The sequence below is a fragment of the Malania oleifera genome, chromosome 13, assembly GCF_029873635.1.
Source record: "Malania oleifera isolate guangnan ecotype guangnan chromosome 13, ASM2987363v1, whole genome shotgun sequence".
In the NCBI taxonomy this organism is placed as follows: domain Eukaryota; kingdom Viridiplantae; phylum Streptophyta; class Magnoliopsida; order Santalales; family Ximeniaceae; genus Malania; species Malania oleifera.
Genome location: NC_080429.1, coordinates 16,939,275 through 16,962,716, shown reverse-complemented (window position 1 = coordinate 16,962,716; position 23,442 = coordinate 16,939,275). Strand labels below are relative to the sequence as shown.

Here is a 23,442-nt window from a genome sequence, read left to right as displayed (position 1 = left end):
TTTTTATTGTATATATGTTAAAACTTTAATATTGTTTCCATGTGTTTCATTTTATTGTGGTGATATTTGTTTAGATTTTTTTTTTGTGGCAGTTATTTCAAATACTAATCGGTTCATTCTCATTATTGTAGGATATGTTTTTTAAAAAATGTGCAGGTAAGAGTTCCATTGTTTAATATTTAAATGTAATAATTTTTGGTTGTTGAATATTATAAAGTGTACCATATTCATGTTATATGTTTAATATTTAAGGTTTATTTATTTATTTATTTTATAGGCCATATTTAAGCAGTATGATTAATATTTAGGGTTTTAGTCTGATTAATATTTAGGGTTTTGGCCGTGTTTATTTGAATAGGTCATATTCATTGTTCTATGTATTTAGGGTTTTCGTTATTATTGCATTCCTTTTATGTTTAATATTTGTATATTTAGGGCCGTGTATTAATTTTGGTGGCCCTACTAAATAGGTACATATTAATTTTAGAAGTAACTTGTTTCCATAAGTTCATTATTTTCTTGCCCTTTTCATTGGTTTCCATATTTTAATCCTAAATTCAACTTGTTTCTTCAATTAATTGTTTACATATGTGTGTATTGTGCATATCCTTAACGGTGTGTTAATATTAAGATAAATATCATATTATTAAAATATGTATATTATTAGTTAATGATATTTAGTATTGTTACTATTAATATTATTATTATCACTATTATTGTCATTTATTATTATTATTATTATTATTATTATTATTATTATTATTATTATTATTATTATTATTATTATTGTATTTATTATTATTACTATTAATATTAGTATTATTATTATTTTTTAACATTATCATTCTTATCATTATTAATAATATTACCACTATTTTTAGTATTTTCTTTATTTGACCTTATACGTACTATGGTATATATTTTTATAAAATATTTTCTTGATTTTCATCCCTATGATTTTAATGCGGGGGTATGAGCCTTCGGGTTTCACGTACCTTAAGCTCTGAGGGAATATATGTATATATTTATTTATTTATTTATTTTTCATAGGTATTTATAAATTCACAAAAAGGAGTAATTTAAAGACTTATTAGATTAACTTAGGGATAATTTCAAATTAATTAGGTACCGTTCGTAAGAACGAGCGCGTAGGGGGTGCTCGTACCTTCCCCTCGCGTAACCGAACTCCCGAGCCTAATTCTGGTAATGTAGACCTATTTTACCCCTAAGGGGGTAGTCATCACGTGTTCTAACCACACTAAAGGTTAGTGGCGACTCCGACATTCCATGTTTTTCCATGAAAATATAAAAATTAATTTTTAGTTCGCGGCCCGGGGCACACGCGCTCCCGGGACGTCGCGACATCTGGTATGTGTTATGCACATTATGATGAGATGTATATGATTTTATACTCTCTGCTGTGTAGGCTTCTGCTGTATGTTTTGTTATATCCCCGGTGCCCACGGGCCCAGGTGGATTGTGACCTGTTGAGCTAGAATATATGATGTGATGATAATTTATTTATATAAAAAAAAAATATGTGAAAAAGGAGCAGGTCGTTACAATGTAGAATAGGATTCTTTGAGAGCTTTATTGCTGAATTGTTGTCACAGTAAATAAAAGTAAGCCCATCTTCTTTAAACTGCAGCTCTTCAAGAATCTTCTTCAACCAAATAGCTTGACAAGCACAAGTTGTTGCTGCAACAAATTCAGCTTTATTGGTTGACAATGTGACGATTGGCTGCTTCTTTGATAACCATGAAACAGCTCCCATTCGCAACATGAAAACATACCCAGATGTGCTTTTACAATCATTAGAATCTCCTGCATAATCTCTATCTATAAAGCCAAACAAATATGAATTTTCTCCCTTTTTGAAGAACAACACAAACTCCTTAGTACCTTGCAAGTACCTGAGAATTCTTTTTGCAACCAAAAGATGAATCTCTGTTGGGCACTCCATGTATCTACTAATGACACTAACAACATGCATTATATCAAGCCTTGTTGCAGTCAAATACATTAAGCTCCCCACAATCTGCTTGTAAAGAGTAGTGTTAACTTTCTTTCCTCCATCATCCCTGTTTAGCTTCAAACCAAACTCAGACGGTGTATTCACAAGATTATAATCCTTCATCTAAAACTAGTCCAAGATTTCTCTCATATACTTCTTTAATTTGGAGAAATAAGAATGCCAGTAGAGGACTGCAACACTTCTATGCCAAGAAAGTAATGCATCAAGTCAAGATCAGACATTTCAAATTCAGCCATCATGGATTTTTTAAAGCTTTCAAACATGGTTGTATTACTTCTAGTATAGATTAGATCATCTACATATAAGCAAACAATGAGCATTTTCCCTCCATCCTCAACTTTCTATACGATTATACCAAACTAGTGGGGCTTGTTTTAATCCATATAGAGCCTTATTTAGTCTATACACTTTATGTTCATTTCCAGATTTCACATAACTAGGACGCTGATCGATAAATATCAGTTCCTTCAAATCTCCATGGAGGAACGCTAACTTCACGTCTAGCTAGAAGATAGGCCATGAGTTCTGAGCAGCTAATGCATTCACCAATTTGATTGTGTCATGCCTTGCAACTGGAGCAAAGACTTCTTTATAATCAACACCGCACTCTTGCTTATAGCCCCTGGCCACCAAGCGTGCCTTGTACGCTTCTAGAAGATCAGATAAATCCCAAGGGTCATTCTTTTCGATGGCTGCAATTTCAGCATCCATAGCCTTCCCCCATTTTGATTCTTTGACAGCATTTTAAAACTCTGTAGGATCACAATCTGAAAATAGAGCAAAATGAGTGATCTAATCTTCAAATTGATCAATTCCAGTTACCTCATAATCTGACATTCATGCTGGCCTCCTTCGAACACGATGAGAACATGATTTAGTTGTTACTTCTGGTGTTGTTGGAGTGACTTCGGGGGCTACAGGAGTTTCATTTTGAGGATTCTCAAATGCATCAGTTGCTGGAGCAAGGTGTTGCCACGGCTGGTTTGCTTCGTCACCATCTTCTCCATCAAAACTAGTTGGAATTGGCTCTCCAACTACATTTTTGCTCCATTCCCAGATTTGATCTTCATCAAAAGCAATGTCTCGACTGATAAGTATTTTCTTATTGTTAGGATTGTAAAGCTTATAAGCTTTTGACTGATCACTAATACCAAGAAAAGTACATTTTTCTCCCTTGTCATCCAGCTTCTTCATATTCTGATTTAGAATATGGGCATATGCAACACACCCAAAAATTCTGAAGTGATCAATAGCTAGTTTCCGTCTGCTCCATGCTTCCTCTAGTGTCTTATTTTGAACAGCAAGTGTGGGACTTCTATTCAATATCTGAATGCTCCAATTAAATGCTTCAAGCCAGAAGCTCTTCGAAATATGGCTCCTTATTAAAATATTTCGCACCATATTTAGAATAGTGCGATTCTTCCTTTCACAAACACCATTTTGTTGGGGTGTATAGGTTGCTATAAGCTGCCTCTTGATTCCATGAGTCTCACAAAAACTTGCAAATTCATGTGAGTTATATTCTCCACCCGATCTGTGCGAAGAATTTTTATGGGACTACCAACTTCTTTTTCAACTAGCGCTTTATAGCTTTTAAAGTCTAGAAAGGCTTCAGACTTCTCCTGTAAAAAATAAACTCAGCTTTTACAACTAAAATCATCAATGAAAGTAAGTATATGTCTCTTACCTCCACTAGAGCATGGAGTTATTGGCCCACAAATGTCGGAATGGACAAGCTCCAGTGCAGCCTTCGCCCTCCACGATTTCTCTTGTGGGAATTGATTACGGTGTTGTTTGCTAACAACACATTCTTCACAAACTTCAGAAGGAGCTGTAATTTGAGGAAGACCTGCATGTCACCATATTCTTTTGTTGTAAAGTCTTCAACCCACCAAAGTTAAGATGCCCATAGAAAAAATGTTATAGCCATTCCTTCTCTCCCAATCTTGCAGAAAATCACGAGTGAGCAGTGTCATGGAGATACAATGGAAACATTTTGTTGGCTATCATATTGACTTTATCAAGCCCAACTTCTCATCTTCAATTCTGCAGACTGCATTTTTGATAGAGATTCCATATCCCTTTTCTTGTAATGAACCAACACGGAGTAAATTTGTTCTCAAATCTGGAACAAAGATGACATTAGAAATAGTTTGAATAAAATTTTTGTTGGTTTGAATTGCTACCTTTCCTTTTCCCATAATAGAGACTGTTGAGCCATCACCAAACTTCACAACATCACGAAAAGCTTCATCCAATTCAGAGAATACAAACTTCTCTCCACTCATATGGTTGTTGCAGCCAGTGTCTAAGTACCACCAGAATTTCTTGTGGGTTTCCTCCTTCACGTGATAAGCCATCAACAAAGACACTTCTTCTTCCTTCTCAAAAAAATTGGACTGCTTTTCCACCATCTCTCCTTAGATTAGTACGACACTCTGACTTGTGGTGGCCAAACTTGTGACACCTGTAGCATTCAACTCTTGATTTGTCTGCTGACTTTGACTTGGAAAGCATTGAATGATTTTTGTTGTTGTCATGGCCTTTTCCTCTCCCTTGAAAATCAGAATCTTCAGATTTATGATTTGAATGTCTACCATCATTGCCACCTCTGCCTTTTCCTCATCCTTGACCCCCTCCTTTTGATGCCGAGGCTTGTAACACTTGCTCCTCCTTGTCTTGCCGATTCATTTTCTACTCATGAACCAACAAAGAACTCTACAATTCATCAATGGACATGCTATCAGTGTCTTTAGATTCCTCAATCGAACAAACAACATAGTTGAATTTTTTTGTCATTGAACGAAGAATCTTCTCAATGATAGTGACATCTGTCATTTGGTCGCCATGGATTCTCATCTTATTTGCGATTGCCATCATCCTCGAGAAGTAATCTGTCACCGATTCTCCAGAATTCAGGTGTAAAGTTTCGAAATCACCTCAAAGTTCTTGTAGCTGTGTCCTTTTTGCCTTTGCTGTCTCCTCATACTTTTTCTTCAGAGTCCTAGATCGGTTTGGAAGTTTCTTTACAAAGAATAGTTTCCAAGATGGAAAGTGGAGGAGGCCAGAAGCTCTTAGTCATTCATTGGTTGCATTTAGCCTTTTAATTTGGCAAATTTTGAGTCTTCAATTCTTAACTAGAGCTACAAGACCCATGTTGTTTGATTTCTCTAATTCAAAAAATTGAAGAATGAAAGCATAGTTCATTGTTTCAAATGGACAAAGTTCATCATCTTTGATTATATGGTTGATTATTTAAAAGGATTCTAGCATGTTTTTAGTATAACAGGTAAAACCTTTGAATGGTAGTGGCATAATGTGTGCTTTTGTTTGGTTTTTTTTTTTTTTTTTGCCATTCTCCTTGTTTCTTTTTATTTGATAGTAACATAACAATCCTAGGTTTTTCCTATAATTATTTTTTTTTTGATAACCCGAGGACTCCAGTCACCATCATGCCACATTGGATACAATGATATGACACCAAACCCGAGGTGTGAAAGTCATCCACCCATTGATACACTCCTGGTAATTCACTAGCGTAAAGCCTCAATGAGGAATCAACCCCGTGACCTTGGGGTCTTCAAAATCACAAATCGTCCTTACCACTTATTTTTCCATAAATATTATGATAAACAATAAATTTTTTGATACTACTAGTTATAAGTGTAACATTAATAATAAAACTTCTAGCTTAATTAGTTGTAGGCTTGCTTTGTGTTTAAGAGTATTCTTAATTGACGTGCATTTAAATTACTGAAAAGTTATACTTACTTCCCCCTCAATGTAACACTTTTATTTACTCACTATTTTGTGCATATTGTATTATGTGTACGGTACAATCATATAAAGTAGTGGGTAAATAAAAATGTGATGTTTGGATGATAAATGTAGTACCGCTATTTTAATTATAAATTTCACTAGTTAATGATTTCAACGAGTTCAGAATCTTACGAATGGTCCAACCTCCAATTATCAAAGCATCTGTTTAAGAAATAGCAAAAGGGAAAAGCTAGAGAGAGAGAGAGAGAGAGAGATCTTAACTACTTACCATGTCGGAAACCAGAGGTAGGATATAGATCTGGATAAGTTGGGAGACCTACATTGTTCAATTATTATAAGCATAAATATTAACCAACTAGAGTAAGATGTAACAAGCAATACTTTGGCATGATAATAAGATTGCTATCCTATGAACATTTGTAATGTGCTGAGCAGGCATCTGAAAAATTATTAGAACCAACCTTTTGGTGGATTGAGGTCCCTTGGGACTAGGCTACAGAGAGGTTGCACATCTCCTATCAAATACCCCTTCCTTTCTACTTCCTCCAAAATTAGGTTTAAACTAAAAACCTTTGACGTGGAAATCTTGAGGAACGCACATACACACATATTTTATACTATTAGAAAATAAATAAATTTTTTAGTCTGAAATATGAAGTAATTAAAGTGTAATTTCTAAGTTAACTTTGATGATTTTATAATTGTTAATCCTAATTTTGAACCCAGACCAAACCGTACAACTCAGTCTAAAGCAGCCTGACTTCCTGGGGGTTCCACCAAGTTGACTTGGTTGCAAAATATCTTCAAACATGTCAATTAGCAAAGTTTGAACAGGGGACCCATAATTTAATTATTAAATGTACTTTGAAAAATTAACCTCAATGTATAGCGAAGGTAATCAGATTGCGAATTACTTGACTCATCAAAGCGAAAGAAGCAATACGAGAAGATATTTTGTAGGTAATATGCAGTCGAGTAAAATTAGAAGTCTCATTCGTATGGATAAGATGAATATTTCAAGTCTTTGTCTTTAATTGTCCTCATTTAGTTCTCATTTGTTTTCTTCTGGTTTTTGTTTCCAAGTATTTGATATCATTTTGCAGGTAATTTGTATATATTTGTGTTTGGTTTGTTTTGATTACATATTGGCATGTTTAGATTGTTTTAATTGAATAATAGTACGGATTATGATAGACTTGTATTGGTTTTGATATTTTGGATGATTTTAATAGTTTATTTGTAAATCACATGTGTCATGTTTGTAATCACGGAATTGTTCCGCCATAAGTGAGGGTTATTAATAAATTTTGGGATTTTCGTTAAAAAAAAAAAAAAAGAAAAAGAAAAATGTATACTTTGAATTTTATATATTTTAAATAAAAATATTTGTATATGTGAATCATATTATATCCCATGCTAACAGGACTAGTTCCATCATTGACTTGACCCACCTGTCTCAATAGTTCAACGAACCCATTATCGGGTTGGTCAGCAGTTTAAATTTTACAACCATGTTGCAAATTGATGCTATATGGCTGTTAATAATAGTTATGTTTGTAGTAATTAGGCAATGTTTTTGGTAACTCTGCTAAATATGGAGAACGACGCCGACTTTAACATATAAAGTCCTAAAAAAAAGTTAAAAAAAAAAAAAAGAAGAGGTTGCTTGGCAAGTTGTAAGTAAAGAAAATGACATGGGAACTGAGGTGGATTCAATTTTTAAGGGATAAGAACTAAATAACAGTTCATGCCATGAATAGAATCAAATAAAGCACTTCAGGAAGACTCTTTTCCTCATGAATGATTTTTTAATCATATAACAGAGCTGTTCCTTTTTCTTTTTCTTTTTTTTGTTAGGTTATAAGCTTATAGTATCTTTTTTATTTTTTTTCCCCACCCCGAATGGCATTCTAAGCTTATAAAATTGGTTTCAGACGTGCTTTGTGCATGTGCACGTTTTCAATCCAGTAATCTTGGTCACCAATATGCATGCTTCATTTGAGCCTTAAGGGTCACCTATGTATACAATGTATGGTTAAAGTTCATATCCTATTACTTGAAGGAAGAAATTCTTACCAATGACCCATTTTCCAAATAGCAGACCGTCTGAATGAAATAAACAAAACAGCAAAGTGGTGAGCTTACAAATTCTAGAGAGAGAGAGAGAGAGAGAGAGAGAGTACTTACGCCACAGAAAATCATACCAGAGACCTATATTATTGAAGCAATAAACATGATCAGAACTTTCTCAACTGAACTGAATATTTAAGTTGTAGAGGAGTATTTATGGATGAAAACGAAGTAATAAATATCACGCACATTTGAAGGGGCGGCTGGAGGTGATCTTGGGATAAACATAGCACCATTTACAGGTAATGGTATTGTTATCACGGAGGCAGTAGCCACCCGTTGCGAAGCACTTCCGGCCGCAGCGAAAGTTATACCATGAAATCCAAAACCCATAAGCCAGCTTGTCATGGATGGCTGCAAAAGAAATATTTTGCTGATGATTATGATCACTGATTAAATCTCCTGCTGTTGGTGGATTCTGAACCCAGGCCACCATTCGGATGCTGCAAGAGTCCACCACATCTGACATGGTCTTTCGTCCAAAGATAGCATAAGAATGGTTGGGGCAGGAATCTCCAGGGGATGAAGAAGAGGTGATGGAATGAGCATTCTCAGCTGTATTGCCCCTACCGCAGAGGGTAATGTCCACGTAGTACTGGACATAAGTTACCGCAGCTGCACAATCCAGAAAAGTTATGGCTTTGTTCCGTCCATCAGTCTCCAGGACATAGGGATCTCCGTAGCTGAAATTCCCGTCACCCAAAGAATGAGAAGGCAAAGAACAGGAGTTGTCTTTCTGCACGCCTGGATCTACCAGCCGCATTGAGTAGTCTGTGTAGTTGATATCCTCCACGTTGTATTGTCCGGAATACAACTGCACTACTGTGCGATTCTGCTCTTGATCACACCACAGTTCATATCTGCTGTCCCCGCAGTTGGGTGGATCCCCTTTCAATCGGAAGGGATGGCTTATGTTGTGAATCTTCCCACAAGAGGAAGGCGGACAGTATGGGTAATGATGACGGTGATTTCCCCTGGTTCTGCAAATTTCAGGGAGCAGGATGAAGAGGAGGAAGAATACTGCAATCTGCAGTGAGAGGCGGGTCCTCGGAAACATACTAGCTAGTGCCAACAGGAAAGCTAGCTAGGTTTGATCCAAGTGGGAATTTGCTCTACTGCTATGCTTCCTTTCTTCTTGATATATCAGCATTATCTTTTCATTTATAAAGGCAAAATCTAACCGCCCTATCCAAGTACTGTAGTTTGTGTATCAACACCTACTGACCACATACGTACGTATATATGTATGTATGTATGTATGTAAACATGTAACAATGTCATCTAAGAAGAACAACATCTTTACCACGTTCTCTGAAAGGCATCATTTGAATAGATAAGTTGGGTTTCACTTCCTTTCGTCATTAGTCCATTCTCTCAATTTCTGTTTGGTTGGTTTAGATATTTTGATTGTAATTTATTTTATTATTATTTTTTTTGATAGGCCTAATTAGATTTGTTTCTTATTTAACTTTATTTGGATTGGTAGTCTTGTTTCAGTTGGTTGTTGGTGTTGTTTTTGGGAGACTCTTAATACTTTTGTTATCTATAAACTCTCAATATTTGTCTTATAAGCATGATATTCTTGCTAAAAGTGAGAATATATTAAAAAAAGAAAAGCGTGTGTATAGTTGATGTAATGAAAACAAAAATGAAGTTTGCCCACCTCAACTGCTTATCAACTTGTCGGACCATTATCTACTACTTAAATTGTTTTTTTTCTCCCCCTTTAATTGTCATCAAATTGTATATGGACATTCCAATCCTGCTTTAAATTCTTCATCCACAAAATTTACCTATGCCTACAAGAACAGAGAACTTTAAGAAGAAGAAGAAGAAGAAGAAGAAGGAGAGAGAGAGAGAGATCTAGGGAAGATGATTGAATCCTCATCCTTGATCTTCTTTTTTACGATGATCTTATGGGCTCTAAATTATTTGGAATCTGGAGCAAGTCAATTGGTTTATGAGTACTGCAAGGTATCAAAGTGCAGGCACCACCACGGCCCAGCCATCCGGTATCCTTTCCGGCTCCAGCACCTCCAGCCAGAGCACTGCAGCTATCCACAAAGAGGCTTCACTCTATCGTGCACTGACCAGGATGACACGGCACTGGACTTGGCATTGCCTCAGCATGAGCATGTAAGGTTGTTAGTAAAGGGAATTGATTATAAATCTCAGGTCATTCGTGTCTCTGACCCAGATGATTGCCTTCCAAGACTACTTCCCACCCTGCTTCCTTACCTCAATTCATCTGCTTCTACCTTCCAAACCCTCAAAAAGTTCTTACGATACAACTACAGTTTATTCAATTGTACGCAACCATCCCCAGATAGAGACTTGGTGGATAACATGATCATCCCTTGTCTTAGCACCTCCAGCAGCAAAGTTCATGCCATCTTTTCTGATGATTATATGGAGTCTGGACAGCCTATAGCATTTTGCAACAAAATTGGCAGTATCTCACTACCTCAATTTATTCCTAATATAAATTTCAAAAAGCTTGATCTTCAACTCAGCTGGAATAAACCAGATTGCAGAAATTGTGAAGCAAAGGGCGAGAGATGCAGACTCAACAACATCAAAGAACCTCGAGTTGAATGTTATGAAGTCCCTGAATCTCCTCGCAAACTCAAAGGTGCATATACATTACTCTCTAAACATGTATGTTAAAACTTTCCCTCGTTCTTAGTTCTGTGAGAGAATGACTGGAATTGTCATCACCAATTTTCATTTACCTAGCATTAAATGAGTGCTATTTAAACAAACATGATAGTTGTTAGGGCATAGCAATATCGTTCCCAATGTTGAGTGGCAATGCAGTTCTGGAATTTGACCGCCCATTTGCCTATTTTAATTTGCAAGTGCATCCGCCAAGCTAGTGGTTACCGGTGCATATATCTATACACCCTCTTTTCTTCCGTTTGTTCTCTTCCCATAATGCATTGCTTTTAATTGATTGTGCTCAACGTGCAGGTGTAAGCCTAGTATTGTTTCTTCTTGTATTGATATCAATTGGACTCTATCGTTTCTGTAGCACAAATAAAGCAGAAAGAGAACATCAAGCCAAGATTGAGAAGTTTTTGGAGGATTACAGAACTCTTAAGCCCACACGATACTCATATGCTGACATTAAAAGGATCACTAATCAATTTAAGGACAAGTTGGGTCAAGGAGGTTATGGAACAGTGTTCAAGGGAAAGCTTTCCAGTGAAATCTTTGTTGCCGTAAAGATCCTTAACATCACAAAATGAAATGGTGAAGAGTTCCTAAATGAAGTGGGAACCATGGGAAGAATCCATGTCAATGTGGTTCGCCTTGTTGGCTTTTGTGCCGATGGATTTAGAAGAGCTCTTGTATACGAGTTCTTACCACATGAGTCACTAGAGAAGTTCATATTTTCAGGAAACCTTAAAAATTCACTTGGTTGGAATAAGTTTAAAGACATTGCACTTGGCATTAGCAAAGGAATTGAATATTTGCATGAAGGGTGCGACCAAAGAATCCTTCACTTCGATATAAAGCCCCAAAATGTGTTGCTAGACCAAAACTTCAATCCAAAGATCTCTGATTTTGGCTTGGCTAAGCTATGCTCCAAGGAACAAAGTATTATATCTATGACTACTAATAGCCCTAGAGGGACTATGGGCTATATAGCCCCAAAGTTTTCTCTAGGAACTTTGGAATGTCTATAGTTTTGGAATGTTGTTGCTTGATATGGTTGACGGGAGGAGAACTATTAGTGTGTCAGGAGAGAGCAGCAGCCAATGTTACTTCCCAGAATGGATTTACAATCGTTTGGAACGGCAAGAAGCTATAGGAAGTGGGATTGACAATGACTGGGATGCAAATATTGTAAAACAGCTAACAATTGTAGGTCTCTGGTGCATTCAGTGGTATCCAACAAATCGACCGTCAATGAAAGAAGTTGTTCAAATGCTAGAAGGAGAAGGAGAAAGTTTGACCATGTCGTCGAATGCTTTTGCTTCTACAAACACAATGACATGGAACTAGTTCCTATTTGTCAATCAGAGTTAGAAAATTAACCCCATGTGGTCATGTAAAAAAAAAATCAATGTGTATGACCAATATATTGAAGCATTCTATGCACTTGAAAGTATCTCCATTCTTTAGGAGTTACACTTGTTGTGCCGGACAGCCCACTTGTGCCAAACACCAATATTACAACTATTGTTATTAAATATATAATCAAAACTAAATTACACTACAAAAAACAAGGTTATTAGTGATGGTCTCAAACCGTCCCTAATAACCCAAAACCACCACTAATAAGTACGTATTAGTGACGGTTTGATCAGTATTAGTGATAGTTTGAAATTAGTCGCTAGATCTGCGATTACTAAGACTTATTAGTGACGAATACAGAAATTGTCACTAATACTGCACTTTTAGTGACGGTTTTGTGCCGTCACTAAAAGCCTAAAACCATCACTATAAAATTTACATGTTTTCAGCTCAAAATCGTCATTAAAGCTAAGTATTAGTGACGGTTTAATAACCGTCACTAATAGGCCGCTATTAGTGACGGTCACTAAATCATCACTAATACTCCAGGGACAAGCTTTTAGTGACGATTCTCAAACTATCACTAATAATGGCCTATTAAATGTAATGACCCGAATAAAATGGTATTCAAATAATGAAGAGAGGGAAATGGAGACCGGAAACAGAAGGAGGTCGTCGATGACATTGAACTTTGGAAGGACTAAAGGAAATGCGGTCAGTAGGGTTTCGTTGACGAATACAAGGGATTCGTCGACAAAGGCTTTAAAGATTTCGTCGACCAACACAGGGCTTCGTCGATGAGAAAATACCGAGAGGGGTTCTGAGGCATCCTAAATTTCGTTGACGAATACAGGGCCTCGTCGACGAAATTTGTGAAGGACTCATCGACGAAGGTCGGGCTCGTCGACGAAATCCGCTGTTCTATATATATGAAAATCCGGATTTTAAAGCTTCTTTAAGAAGCTAACTTTTTCCCTTTCTCTCCCCTTCGGTCCTCTCTCCTTCTTTCTTCGATTTTGAGTTAGATCTTCACCGGATCGACAATCCGAAGTCACCATGATACTCTTGGCGGAGTTCTCTCCGAATCTGCTAGAGCGGATCGTGGGAGAAAGTTAGTTAGAAATCATCCCCGAGTTGAGGTAAGGCTTTTTAAGCCATATTTGGTCTTGCGCTAGTTATAAGAAATGTTGTGCACATGAAAATACTGAAGTTTAAGCCCTCAAGTGTTAAACTTGAATGCTTTTAGGTAAAAACTTTCAACTCAATATTTGGGTTTTTTTCGTAGTTGAGGAAAATATTGTATTCTTCGAAATATTGAACTTTAATTCTGAGATTTTTCATTTTCAAGGTGTTGAGTTAGAAACCCTGCAGGTGCGGGGCAGTTTTATTGAGGGCTTTCCAGGAATCAGGTAAGGGGATAAACTAAACTAGTACTGTTTTGGAAAATGCTTATATATATATAGTTATCATTTGATTTATGGAAAATGTACATGATTATATTTATATGTCTCATATTTGCAAAATACTGTGAAAATGATCGTATGTTGAATATGTGGAAAATTTACTGTGTGGCATGAGTAAAAATGTTGTGAAATACTGTTTTTCTGGGAATGTAGAGAATATGAATTTTATGATGGAAAACCGGCGTACGGGCCGAGATGTTTTTGTATATATATATATATATATATGTGTGTGTGTGTGTGTGTGTGTGTGTGTGTGTGTGGATATGTTTGCCGGCGTAAGGGCCGTGCTATGTGATTTTCTGGCGTATGGGACGTGCTATGTGATTTGCCGGCGTATGAGCCATGCTATGTGATTCGCCGGCGTTCGGGCCGTGCTATGTGATTTTCCAGCATACGGGCTGTGCTATGTGTAGCTGGCGTACGGGCCGAGTTAGGATAAAATGTGTAATACCGGCGTACGGGCCGATGATTTTCATGATATACGTATATATGTGAAATGACATGATTGATGTGAGAATAAATGATATGAGATATTTATGTACCACGGTTTCAATATATGTATATGATATCAGAACTTGGTTGGCTTAGTCTAGGCCAGTACTTGCACAGTACCGTTGCTATGTGTCCATGGTTCTCGTGATCATGATATCTGTGTTAATGCCGTTGTACGGAGTGGTGTGAGATTGGATGGTCGATGTGGTTATGTTCAAGAAGTGTGCTGTTATCGCCCCTGGTGTACGGACCAGTCTGGGTAGACCCATGAGACCTATAGATTAGACTATTGACTTGGCAGTGGTCGGCCAACCACTGTCAGGTCCCGCCTTCGGGCCACACAACCCAGTCATATGGGGGTAATACATGACAACAGCCAGCTAACCTACCAGGATTGTTTTATGATATTATTATTATGATATAAGATGAGATATGTTATAAAAATGCAGTATGTTCTGCCATGTTGATATATATATATATATATATATATATATATATATATATATATATATATATGTTTTCCCCATATTTGATGAAACAGTACTAAATGTGTCATATATGATATATGTTAGACACGAATTACTCATGTTGCCACACACTAGTATTAGTTTATTTCCCTTATTGAGAGGTGTCTCACCCCTAAATTTCATTGACTTTTCAGGAGCCCCAAATAGGAGAGCAGGAAAAGCCCCGCAGAGTTAGTGTTGTTTATCTGCCCTCTGCGAAGGGTAAGTCTTGGTAGGGACACTTAGATTTTGGTAAGAATTGTCCCTAGATTTATTTTTGGGATGTATATACTGAGAGTTAGTGGTTATAGTACTCTGGTATGTATCGGGCACATTATGATGAGATGTATTTAATTTTATACTTTCTGTTGCGTAGGCTTCTGTTGTATGTTCTGTTCTATTCCTGGTACCCACGGGTCCAGGTGGATGGCGACCTACTGAACTGGATTGTGGGATATGTAGTATTGATTTTATGATATGATGATATTATTTAAAAAAAAAAATGTGTAGAAAATGAGCAGGTCGTGACACTATTAGTGACAGTTATTAAACCGTTACTAATACTTGGGCTTTTAGAGATGATTTGGAGCAAAGAAAATGTAGCTTTTGTAGTGACAGTCTTAGGCCTTTAGTGACGATTTAAAACCCATCACTAATACTTGTTCCTGCTATTATTAGTAACGATTTTTCAAACCATCACTAATACTTTGAAATAATTTTTTTTCTTTTTGAAAATTCTTGTAAAAACTTGTAATTACATTTTAATATACATAAAATAAAACCAAAATTACTAAAACATTCATAAATTATTCAAAATTAAAATACAAATTGTTCAAAATTCAAATAGATACAAATACAAATTCAAATTAAAATATACAAATTAATTATATTCAGATAACAAGAAATACAGGAAAAATCAAAAGTTGCGTGCATCCGACTGTAGTGCCTAGCATCGTCTTAGTGTTGCAACAGGCGCAAACCCTACAAAATGATAATTATACAAAAAATTAGTATACAATGTTTGAACGTATATGTATATACTATAATTAAAAATGATTTGATAACAAAATGATTGGACATTCAGACATAGTTAGAAAAAATGATACAATTATAAATAACTAAGTTCGATCAATCGGAATTCACCCCACTCAGTTCGGACCTCGTATGCTCGAATTGTAATCTATGTGCTTAAAATGAATTAAGTTTACTAAGTTTGTTTATAATCTAACTTTGCTTTAAAGTGGGGAAAAAACTCTCAGGAATGAGTTTTTGGGTACCGTCAGCTCCAACATGACCAGGCCAATGTAACGGACGTGTCAGTACTGACGCCATTCAGTTTGGACCTTGTATGTCCGAATTGGACACCTGAGTGCTTAAAATGATCTAAGTTTACTATGTTTGTAACTTTGCTTATAAGTGGGAAAAAAGCTCCCGATGGCAGATTTGGAGAGAACTTCCCCAGGAGCATCTTGGTGACTTCGGATTGTGGATCCGGCGTAAATTTGGCCCGAAATCGACGAAATAAAGAGGGAGAACCGAAGAGAAGAGAGAGAGATGACAAATTTCTTAATTTGTAAGTAAAATTCGGATTTTCCCATATTTATAGGACAGGGGATTTGGTCGACGAGCCACATCATTCGTTGACGAATCCTTCAGTAATTTCATCGACGAAATTCAGTTGGCCTAAAAACCCCTCTCGGTATTTCTTCGTCAATGAATCCCTGTATTCGTCGATGAATTTGCTTAAGCCTTCGTCGACGAAGCCCTGAGGATCCCTCTTTTTGTTTTTCCTTCCAAAATGCAATGTCGTCGACGAATGCTGAATGCCTCCTTCTGTTTCCAGTTTCCATTTCCCTTCCTTTTTTTATTTAAATCTCATTATTATTCGGGTCATTACAACCACAGTTTATACAAATATACGATTTTCCAACAAAAACAGAGATGATACCCAAGACCCCAATTTTTCCCAAAAATTGTAACTCGAAAATGATGTATTTTCACCCTATAGATTTTCCCAAATAAGTAGCCAAAACATACATACAATCATAAACTACAGGTCTACTGATTTCGATTTCAAAAATAACTGATATAAATAGAATCTCCTTACCTTTAACCCGAAAACCAAAACACGAACTCTACGGCTCCAAAACTACAAATCAAGTTCCCAAAACCTAAACAACAAAGAACAATACTTCCTTACAATCCTATTATCTACATATCTACCGAAACGAAAACAGAATCAGAGCCTTACCTTGGTTTTGGGTTAAAACCCAAAAATCTTCGAAACGAATTTTTGATCCACTATAAACATAGAGATTCTCCTCCTAATCCACATAGTAACATTGGATCGTTGATTCCGGCAAGAGACGGCCCAAAATCTTAGAGAGAGAGAGAGAGAGAGAGAGAGAGAGAGAGAGAGAGAGAGAGAGGGGGGGATTTTGGTTTCTTCTTCATTAAGCAAGTGATTTAGATATTTATAACTTGGTTGACCCGGCCAGACTCATCGACAAGACGATGTCCTTGTCGACGGGCCGCAGAAGAAAGTTCGTCGATGCCAAGGTGGACTCGTCAATGAGCCTGAGATTTTAGGATTTCCAAAATCCCTCGGTTTCTCCCCATCGACAGGTTATTAAATCTCGTCACCGAGCTGCTCAAGAGACTTCGTTGATGAGAAAAGAAGCCTTGTCGATGAGCCCTACTAATTTTTACCTTTTTAATTTTCCTTCTCTTTTCTTATTTATTTAATACAGCTATCTCGACTCGGTTTCTTACAACCTCCCCTCCTTACAAAAATTTTGTCCTCGAAATTTCTAATCTTTCATTTACCAACTCAACAACATACCTAAATGCATCCCGATTCTAGAAATAGCCAGTGGCTACCCACATAGTAGCCTCGTCCCAAATACATACATACCCTCACTTATGGCAGAGGAATACCGTGGTTACATACATACCATCTCAGAAGCTCACAATATTACAAAACTCTCCTAGATTACATACCATCATTACTACAATAATAGAATATTACATACATACCCATACCGATCCTGCTACCAAAGCCATTATTCAAAACAACTGTGGATATTTTCGGCATATTTTCATTTCCAATTCCCAAGAAGCTTCCTCAACCACGTGATTCCGCCACAGCACTTTCACCAATGGTATTTCCTTGGTATGCATCTTCTGAACATTCTGGTCCACAATTTGAACGGGTATCTCCTTATACGCCAAAGCATCCTCAATCTCTAAGGATTCGTAAAAAATCACATATGATGGATCCGATCTGTACCTTCTCAACATGGATACGTGGAAAACATTCTGGATCCAAGAGAGCGTTAGAGGTAATGCAATCCTATAGGCTACTGGACCCACTCGTTCAAATATCTCGAATGACCCAATATACCTCGGGCTCATCTTGCCCTTCTTTTCGAATCTCATCACCCCTTTCATTGGAGCGATTCTCAAAAATATCATACCCCCTACCTCGAATTCCAACTCACAACGGCGAACATTCGTGTAACTCTTCTGTCGAATTTAAGCCAATTTAATCTTATCCCTGATCAAACCAACCTTCTTAGAAGCCCCAATACCTGTCGTTCACCGATCTCATCCCAATACAGAGGAGACCGACACCTCCGACCATACAATGCCATCATGATACTAGCCTTAAAGTTGTTGTTATAGGAAAACTCCACCAATGGTAGAAACTGAATCCAACTGCCACCGAAGTCTAATACGCAATCCTGTAACATATCCTCCAAGATATGTATCGTCCTCTCTAATTGTCCCTCAATCTGGGGGTGGAATGTTGTACTGAAAGTAAGCTTCATCCCTAGTGCTTCTTGTAAGCTCTTCTAGAATCAAGAAGTGAACCTCGGGTCTCGATCTGAAATAATGGACATCGGTACGCCGTGCATTCTAACTATCTCATGCACGTACAAATCGGCTAACCTACTCAAAGAGTAGTTAACCCTCATCGGTATAAAGTGAGCATATTTGGTTAGCCTGTAAATGATCACCAAGATAGCATTCTACACGTGAAGCACTGGTGGCATCCGGTGACAAAGTCCATGGAAATATGCTTCCATTTCCACTCTGGAATACTCAAAGGCTGCAATGGCCTTGCCGACCTCTGATGTTCAGCTTTCACCTGCTGACATGTCAGACATTGCTCCACAAATCGGGCAATCTCCCGTTTCATGCCACTTCACCAGAAGGATTCGCGCAAATCCCGATACATCTTTGTACTACCCCAGATGTACCATATACAAAAAACAATTCGCCTCTTCCAGGATCTTCCTCTTTATACCCTCGTCGTTTGGAACGCACAACTTGGTCCCAAACCTCAATACACCTCCCTTGGAGATGTTAAAATCTGCAGCATCCTTGCTGCACTTTCTCCACGATCTCAACTAACTCCATATCACTAGCCTACGTAGCTTTGACCCTCTCAAATAACGTCGGCTGGATCACCAGCTAGCGATGAAAGCCTGATGATTACCATCCACCAACTCCATGCCAAGACTCTCCAGATCCTATATAATATGATGCTGACCTAACCACTGCAGATACTGACACGTGCTTTGACTTTTGACTCAACACATCAGCTACCACATTAGCCTTCCCCGAGTGATAACTAATAGTGCAATCGTAGTTCTTGATTAGTTCAAGCCACCTTCTCTGCCTCATGTTCAACTCCTTTTGTGTGAAAAAGTATTTGAGGCTCTTGTGATCCGTGAAGATCTCACATTGTTCACCGTATAAGTAGTGTCTCCAAATGTTCAACGCATATAGTACTGCCGCCAACTCCAGCTCATGTGTGGGGTAAGTCTTCTCGAACTCCTTGAGTTGCCTAGAAGCATAAACAATTACTTTCCCCTGTTGCATCAGCACATACCCCAAACTTTTTAGCAACGCTTCGCTGTAAATCATAAAACCACTGTCCCCAGATGGGATGGTTAAAACTGGAGCAATGACCAATCGGTGTTTCAACTCTTGGAAACTCTGCTCACACTCGTCGCTCCATTCAAATCTCATTCCCTTCCTCGTCAACTGTGTCAAAGGGCCAGATAACTTAGAGAATCCCTCCACTAACCGCCGGTAATACCCAGCCAGTCCTAGGAAACTCTGAAGATCCTGCACACTCGTCAGTTTCACCTAGTCAACCATTGCTTCTATCTTTCCTGGATCAACTCAGATACCACCTCCCGACACGACATGGCCAAGAAATGTGACCCGCTTAAACTAAAACTCACATTTCTTCAACTTGGCATACGACTTATTTTCCATTAGTACCTGAAGTACCAACCTCAGATGGTTTTCATGTTCTTCCGAACTCTTAGAATATACCAAAATATCTTCGATAAACACCACTACAAACTAATCTAGGTATTCATGGAAAACCATGTTCATTAGGTCCATAAATAATGCCAGGGCGTTAGTCAACCCAAAAGGCATGACTAGAAACTCGTAGTGACTGTATCTGGTTTGTAAAGCATTCTTTGCAACATGCTCTGTTCTAACTCTCACCTGATGATACCCTAACCGTCAATCGATCTTTGAAAAAACCTGCGTTCCCTGCAATTGGTCAAACAGATCATCTATACAAGGCAACGGGTATCGGTTCTTCACTATTACCTTGTTGATCTCATGGTAATCAATGCACATTCGCATCAACCCGTCCTTCTTCTTCACAAACAATATTGGAGCTCCCCAGGGTGAAACACTCGGTTTGATAAAGCCTTTATCCAGTAGTTCCTGCAATTGCTTCTTCAACTCTCTAAGTTCAACTGGAGCCATCCAGTATGGAGTTTTAAAAATCGGTGCCTTGTCTGGTAGCAATTCAATAGTGAATTCCACCTCACAATTAGGAGGTAAACCGAGTAAGTCTTTCGGGAATACATCTGAAAATTCGTTAACCACTCGAATATCTTCAAGTTTCAAATCATCCCGCGGTGGTTCCTTCACACAAGATAGGTACCCCTGACAACTGTCCAAAAGTAACCTTCTCGCCTATATAGCTGATAAAATTTGTGGCATGGAACACGCACACGATCCCACGAACTCATACTTCTGCTCCCCAAGAGGTATGAACACTACTACCTTCCTACGACAATCAATCACCGCATAACTAGAGAATAACCAATCCATCCCTAGTATGATGTCAAATCCACACATGTCGTACACTATTAGGTTCATCGGTACCAGCCTTCCCTAAAAAACCACTGGGTAGTTTCCTAACATCTTACTACAGATCGTCACACTGCCAGTCGTTGTAGCCACAGACAACCACTCATCCATCACTTGGGTTTCAACCCCACACAGTTTCACAAAACTTGTAGATATAAAAGAATGGGTTGCTCCCGAATCAAATAAAACAATAGATCTATTTGAAAGCAATAACATGGTACTTGTCACCACATTTCTAGCATTCTCAGCATCAGCTGGAGTAAGCGAGTACACCCTTGTCGGGCCGTGTTTGCCTGATAGTTTCCCCGAGGCACCTGATTACTTCCTCGGTTCTGACTCAGTGCAGGCATATTGCTCCTCTGTGTCTAACAGTTTCGGAATATGTAGCCCGATTTGCCACAGTTGTAGCAGTTACCTCAGAACGGCTGGCATTCACCATCATGCCATTTACGGCACTTGGTGCATTGCGCGAGAGATGGATCCCCCTAAGGACCCTACCGTTCGGTGTTCTAGCGACAACCCCAAACCATAGTTCTTCTTCTTCCATGGTCCCTGCCGAGAACAAGCCTGAGAACTAGAAGCTACAGGCCTCTTCTTTTGTTCTTGTACTACCTGGCCCCTCTAGAGGTCAGCCTCAACTATGGTGGCTTTATCCACCATAACAAAGAACTTTCGAATCTGCAGCATACCCATAAGCCTGCGGATGTCCTTCCTCGGACCCTTCTCAAACCTCCGAGTCTTCTCATACTCGTTCAAGACCAAACACGGTGCGAAACAAGATAGCTCAATATATCGAGAAGCATATCTCTACCATCAAGGTTCCCTAAGTCAGGTTCAAGAACTCATCGGCCTTCGCATCACGAGTGAAAGCCGGGAAGTATCTCTTCAAAAATACCTTCTTGAAGTGGCTTTAAGTCATACTAGATGGACTAGCTTTCTGCTTCTCAAGAAGACTCACAGCCGTCCACCATCTTTCAGCTTCTCCTGCCAGCTGAAAAGTAGAATAGAGAACCTTCTGCTAGTCAGTGCAGTGCAGAACTTCCAATATCTTCTCAGTCTTCTACACCTAGTTTTCAGCTACTATCAAATCGAGTCCTCCAGTAAACGTCGGAGGGTGCATATAGGTGAACCTCTCTTTGGTACAACCCGTAGCAGTAGGAGAATGCTCAAGTCTCCTAACACTTCACTCGATGTCCTGCATGATCAGCCTTGTCAAACCATGAGTCATAGAAGGAGACCCATCACTTGCAGTCCCCTCAAAACCACTATCCAAGTTGTTATCCTTGGACTCCATTTTGAAAAAAAAAAGAAGAAGAAGATAGGAATCAGTTAGAATTCCTATATCATACACAGTTAACACAATCATTGAAAGCTAATCATGTTAACTACAACTCTCACGGGTTCAGGTCTATCGTACCACACTAACATGAAACCATAAATGATTTGTCGTGATTTTCCTAAAATCGTCATTCTAGGAAAAACACAAAACACCGCCAATGAGTCCCCGTCTAGCTACAAGACAACCCTTGACCTACTTTACCCATTTCCTATATCCTATACTCTGGTATGTACACATATTCACGCCTAACCAAGTCTACAAGACCTAACAACCTGGTTAGCTTTGATACCAAGTTGTCACGCCCCGAACCCGTGGATGGGTCTCAGGCGTGAATTTAGTAACCTAACCTGTCTCTGTATCAATTAAAAAACACATGATACTATACTGAGAGGGTTCAACCTCGGGGGGGTGCACGTATACCATATGCACATTCACATACACATACATACACAGTGGAAATGTTCTTTCTAATACATACAACGTACCATACCAGAGTCTATACATAGCCAGAGTCTACGCTCCAACATACAGTACGTATCTCGGGTGTCTATAAAACCCAACAATGACAACTCGATTACAAGATTTGTACTTATACAAGTACTATACACATTTAACCGACAACCATGCTCCCGTTACACTAGGACACTAGTGACAACTACTCGAAGGACCTGAAAAAAATATTTGTATAATTGGGGTAAGACACCTCTCAGTAAGGAAGAAATGGGTTATATCGATGTGTGGCATACAAGTGTTATTTCAATATAAAACATAACACGATACAGTTCAAGTATTTTCACAATCCAGTTCCAATACATACGATACAAAACATACGGTCAGTGTCATCACACTCTTCGACCAAAACCGGCCGCATTACACAGAGCACCCGATAACCTAGCATTAGCCGAAGCCCCACAACAATATCGTTGCTAATACGGTGTCAACTCACACCCATCGGTGACCAACTGAAAAAAATAGATGATATTTCACACCCTCGGATATAAAGCCGGACACTCTCGCCTATGGTATTTAGCCGAGACATGGCATTTGCCCACGGTAATTAGCCGAGACGTAGCAAATTTCACAAAACCTGGAACAATTTTGGAACTCATGTTTCTATACCTCTCAGCTTACGGTAATTAGTCATCACGTTTGTTTTCACACACTTGGAACATTTTACATACAACAGTTCATTCCACACTTATTTGGGTATACAACAAAACATATCGTTTTCAATTCGAGAATACAGTTTGATAAAAATACAGGTACGGTGATCTATATACCACAATTTATACAAATATACGATTTTCCAACATAAATAAAGATGATACCCGAGACCCCAATTTTTCCCAAAAACTGTAACCCGAAAATCATGTATTTTCACCCGATAGATTTTCCCAAATAAGTAGCCAAAACATACATACAATTGTAAACTACAGGTTTACCGATTTCGATTTCAAAAATATTTGATATAAACAGAATCCCTTTACC

At 38.2% G+C, this 23,442-nt stretch overlaps 2 protein-coding genes across 2 annotated transcripts; one reads left to right on the top strand and one right to left on the bottom strand.

The window, feature by feature from the left end:
• Positions 1–8,126: 8,126 nt before the first annotated feature.
• Positions 8,127–9,002, bottom strand: LOC131145708 (LEAF RUST 10 DISEASE-RESISTANCE LOCUS RECEPTOR-LIKE PROTEIN KINASE-like 1.2). The gene has a single exon (XM_058094905.1). The coding sequence runs from the start codon at positions 9,000–9,002 to the stop codon at positions 8,127–8,129; it is 876 nt and encodes a 291-aa protein (XP_057950888.1).
• Positions 9,003–9,792: 790 nt separating this feature from the next.
• LOC131146415 (uncharacterized) lies at positions 9,793–14,928 on the top strand. The gene is made up of 3 exons (XM_058096012.1): positions 9,793–10,081; positions 10,473–10,577; positions 14,582–14,928. The coding sequence occupies exons 1-3, from the start codon at positions 9,818–9,820 to the stop codon at positions 14,660–14,662; spliced, it is 450 nt and encodes a 149-aa protein (XP_057951995.1). The 5' UTR covers positions 9,793–9,817; the 3' UTR covers positions 14,663–14,928.
• The last annotated feature ends 8,514 nt before the right edge of the window (positions 14,929–23,442 follow it).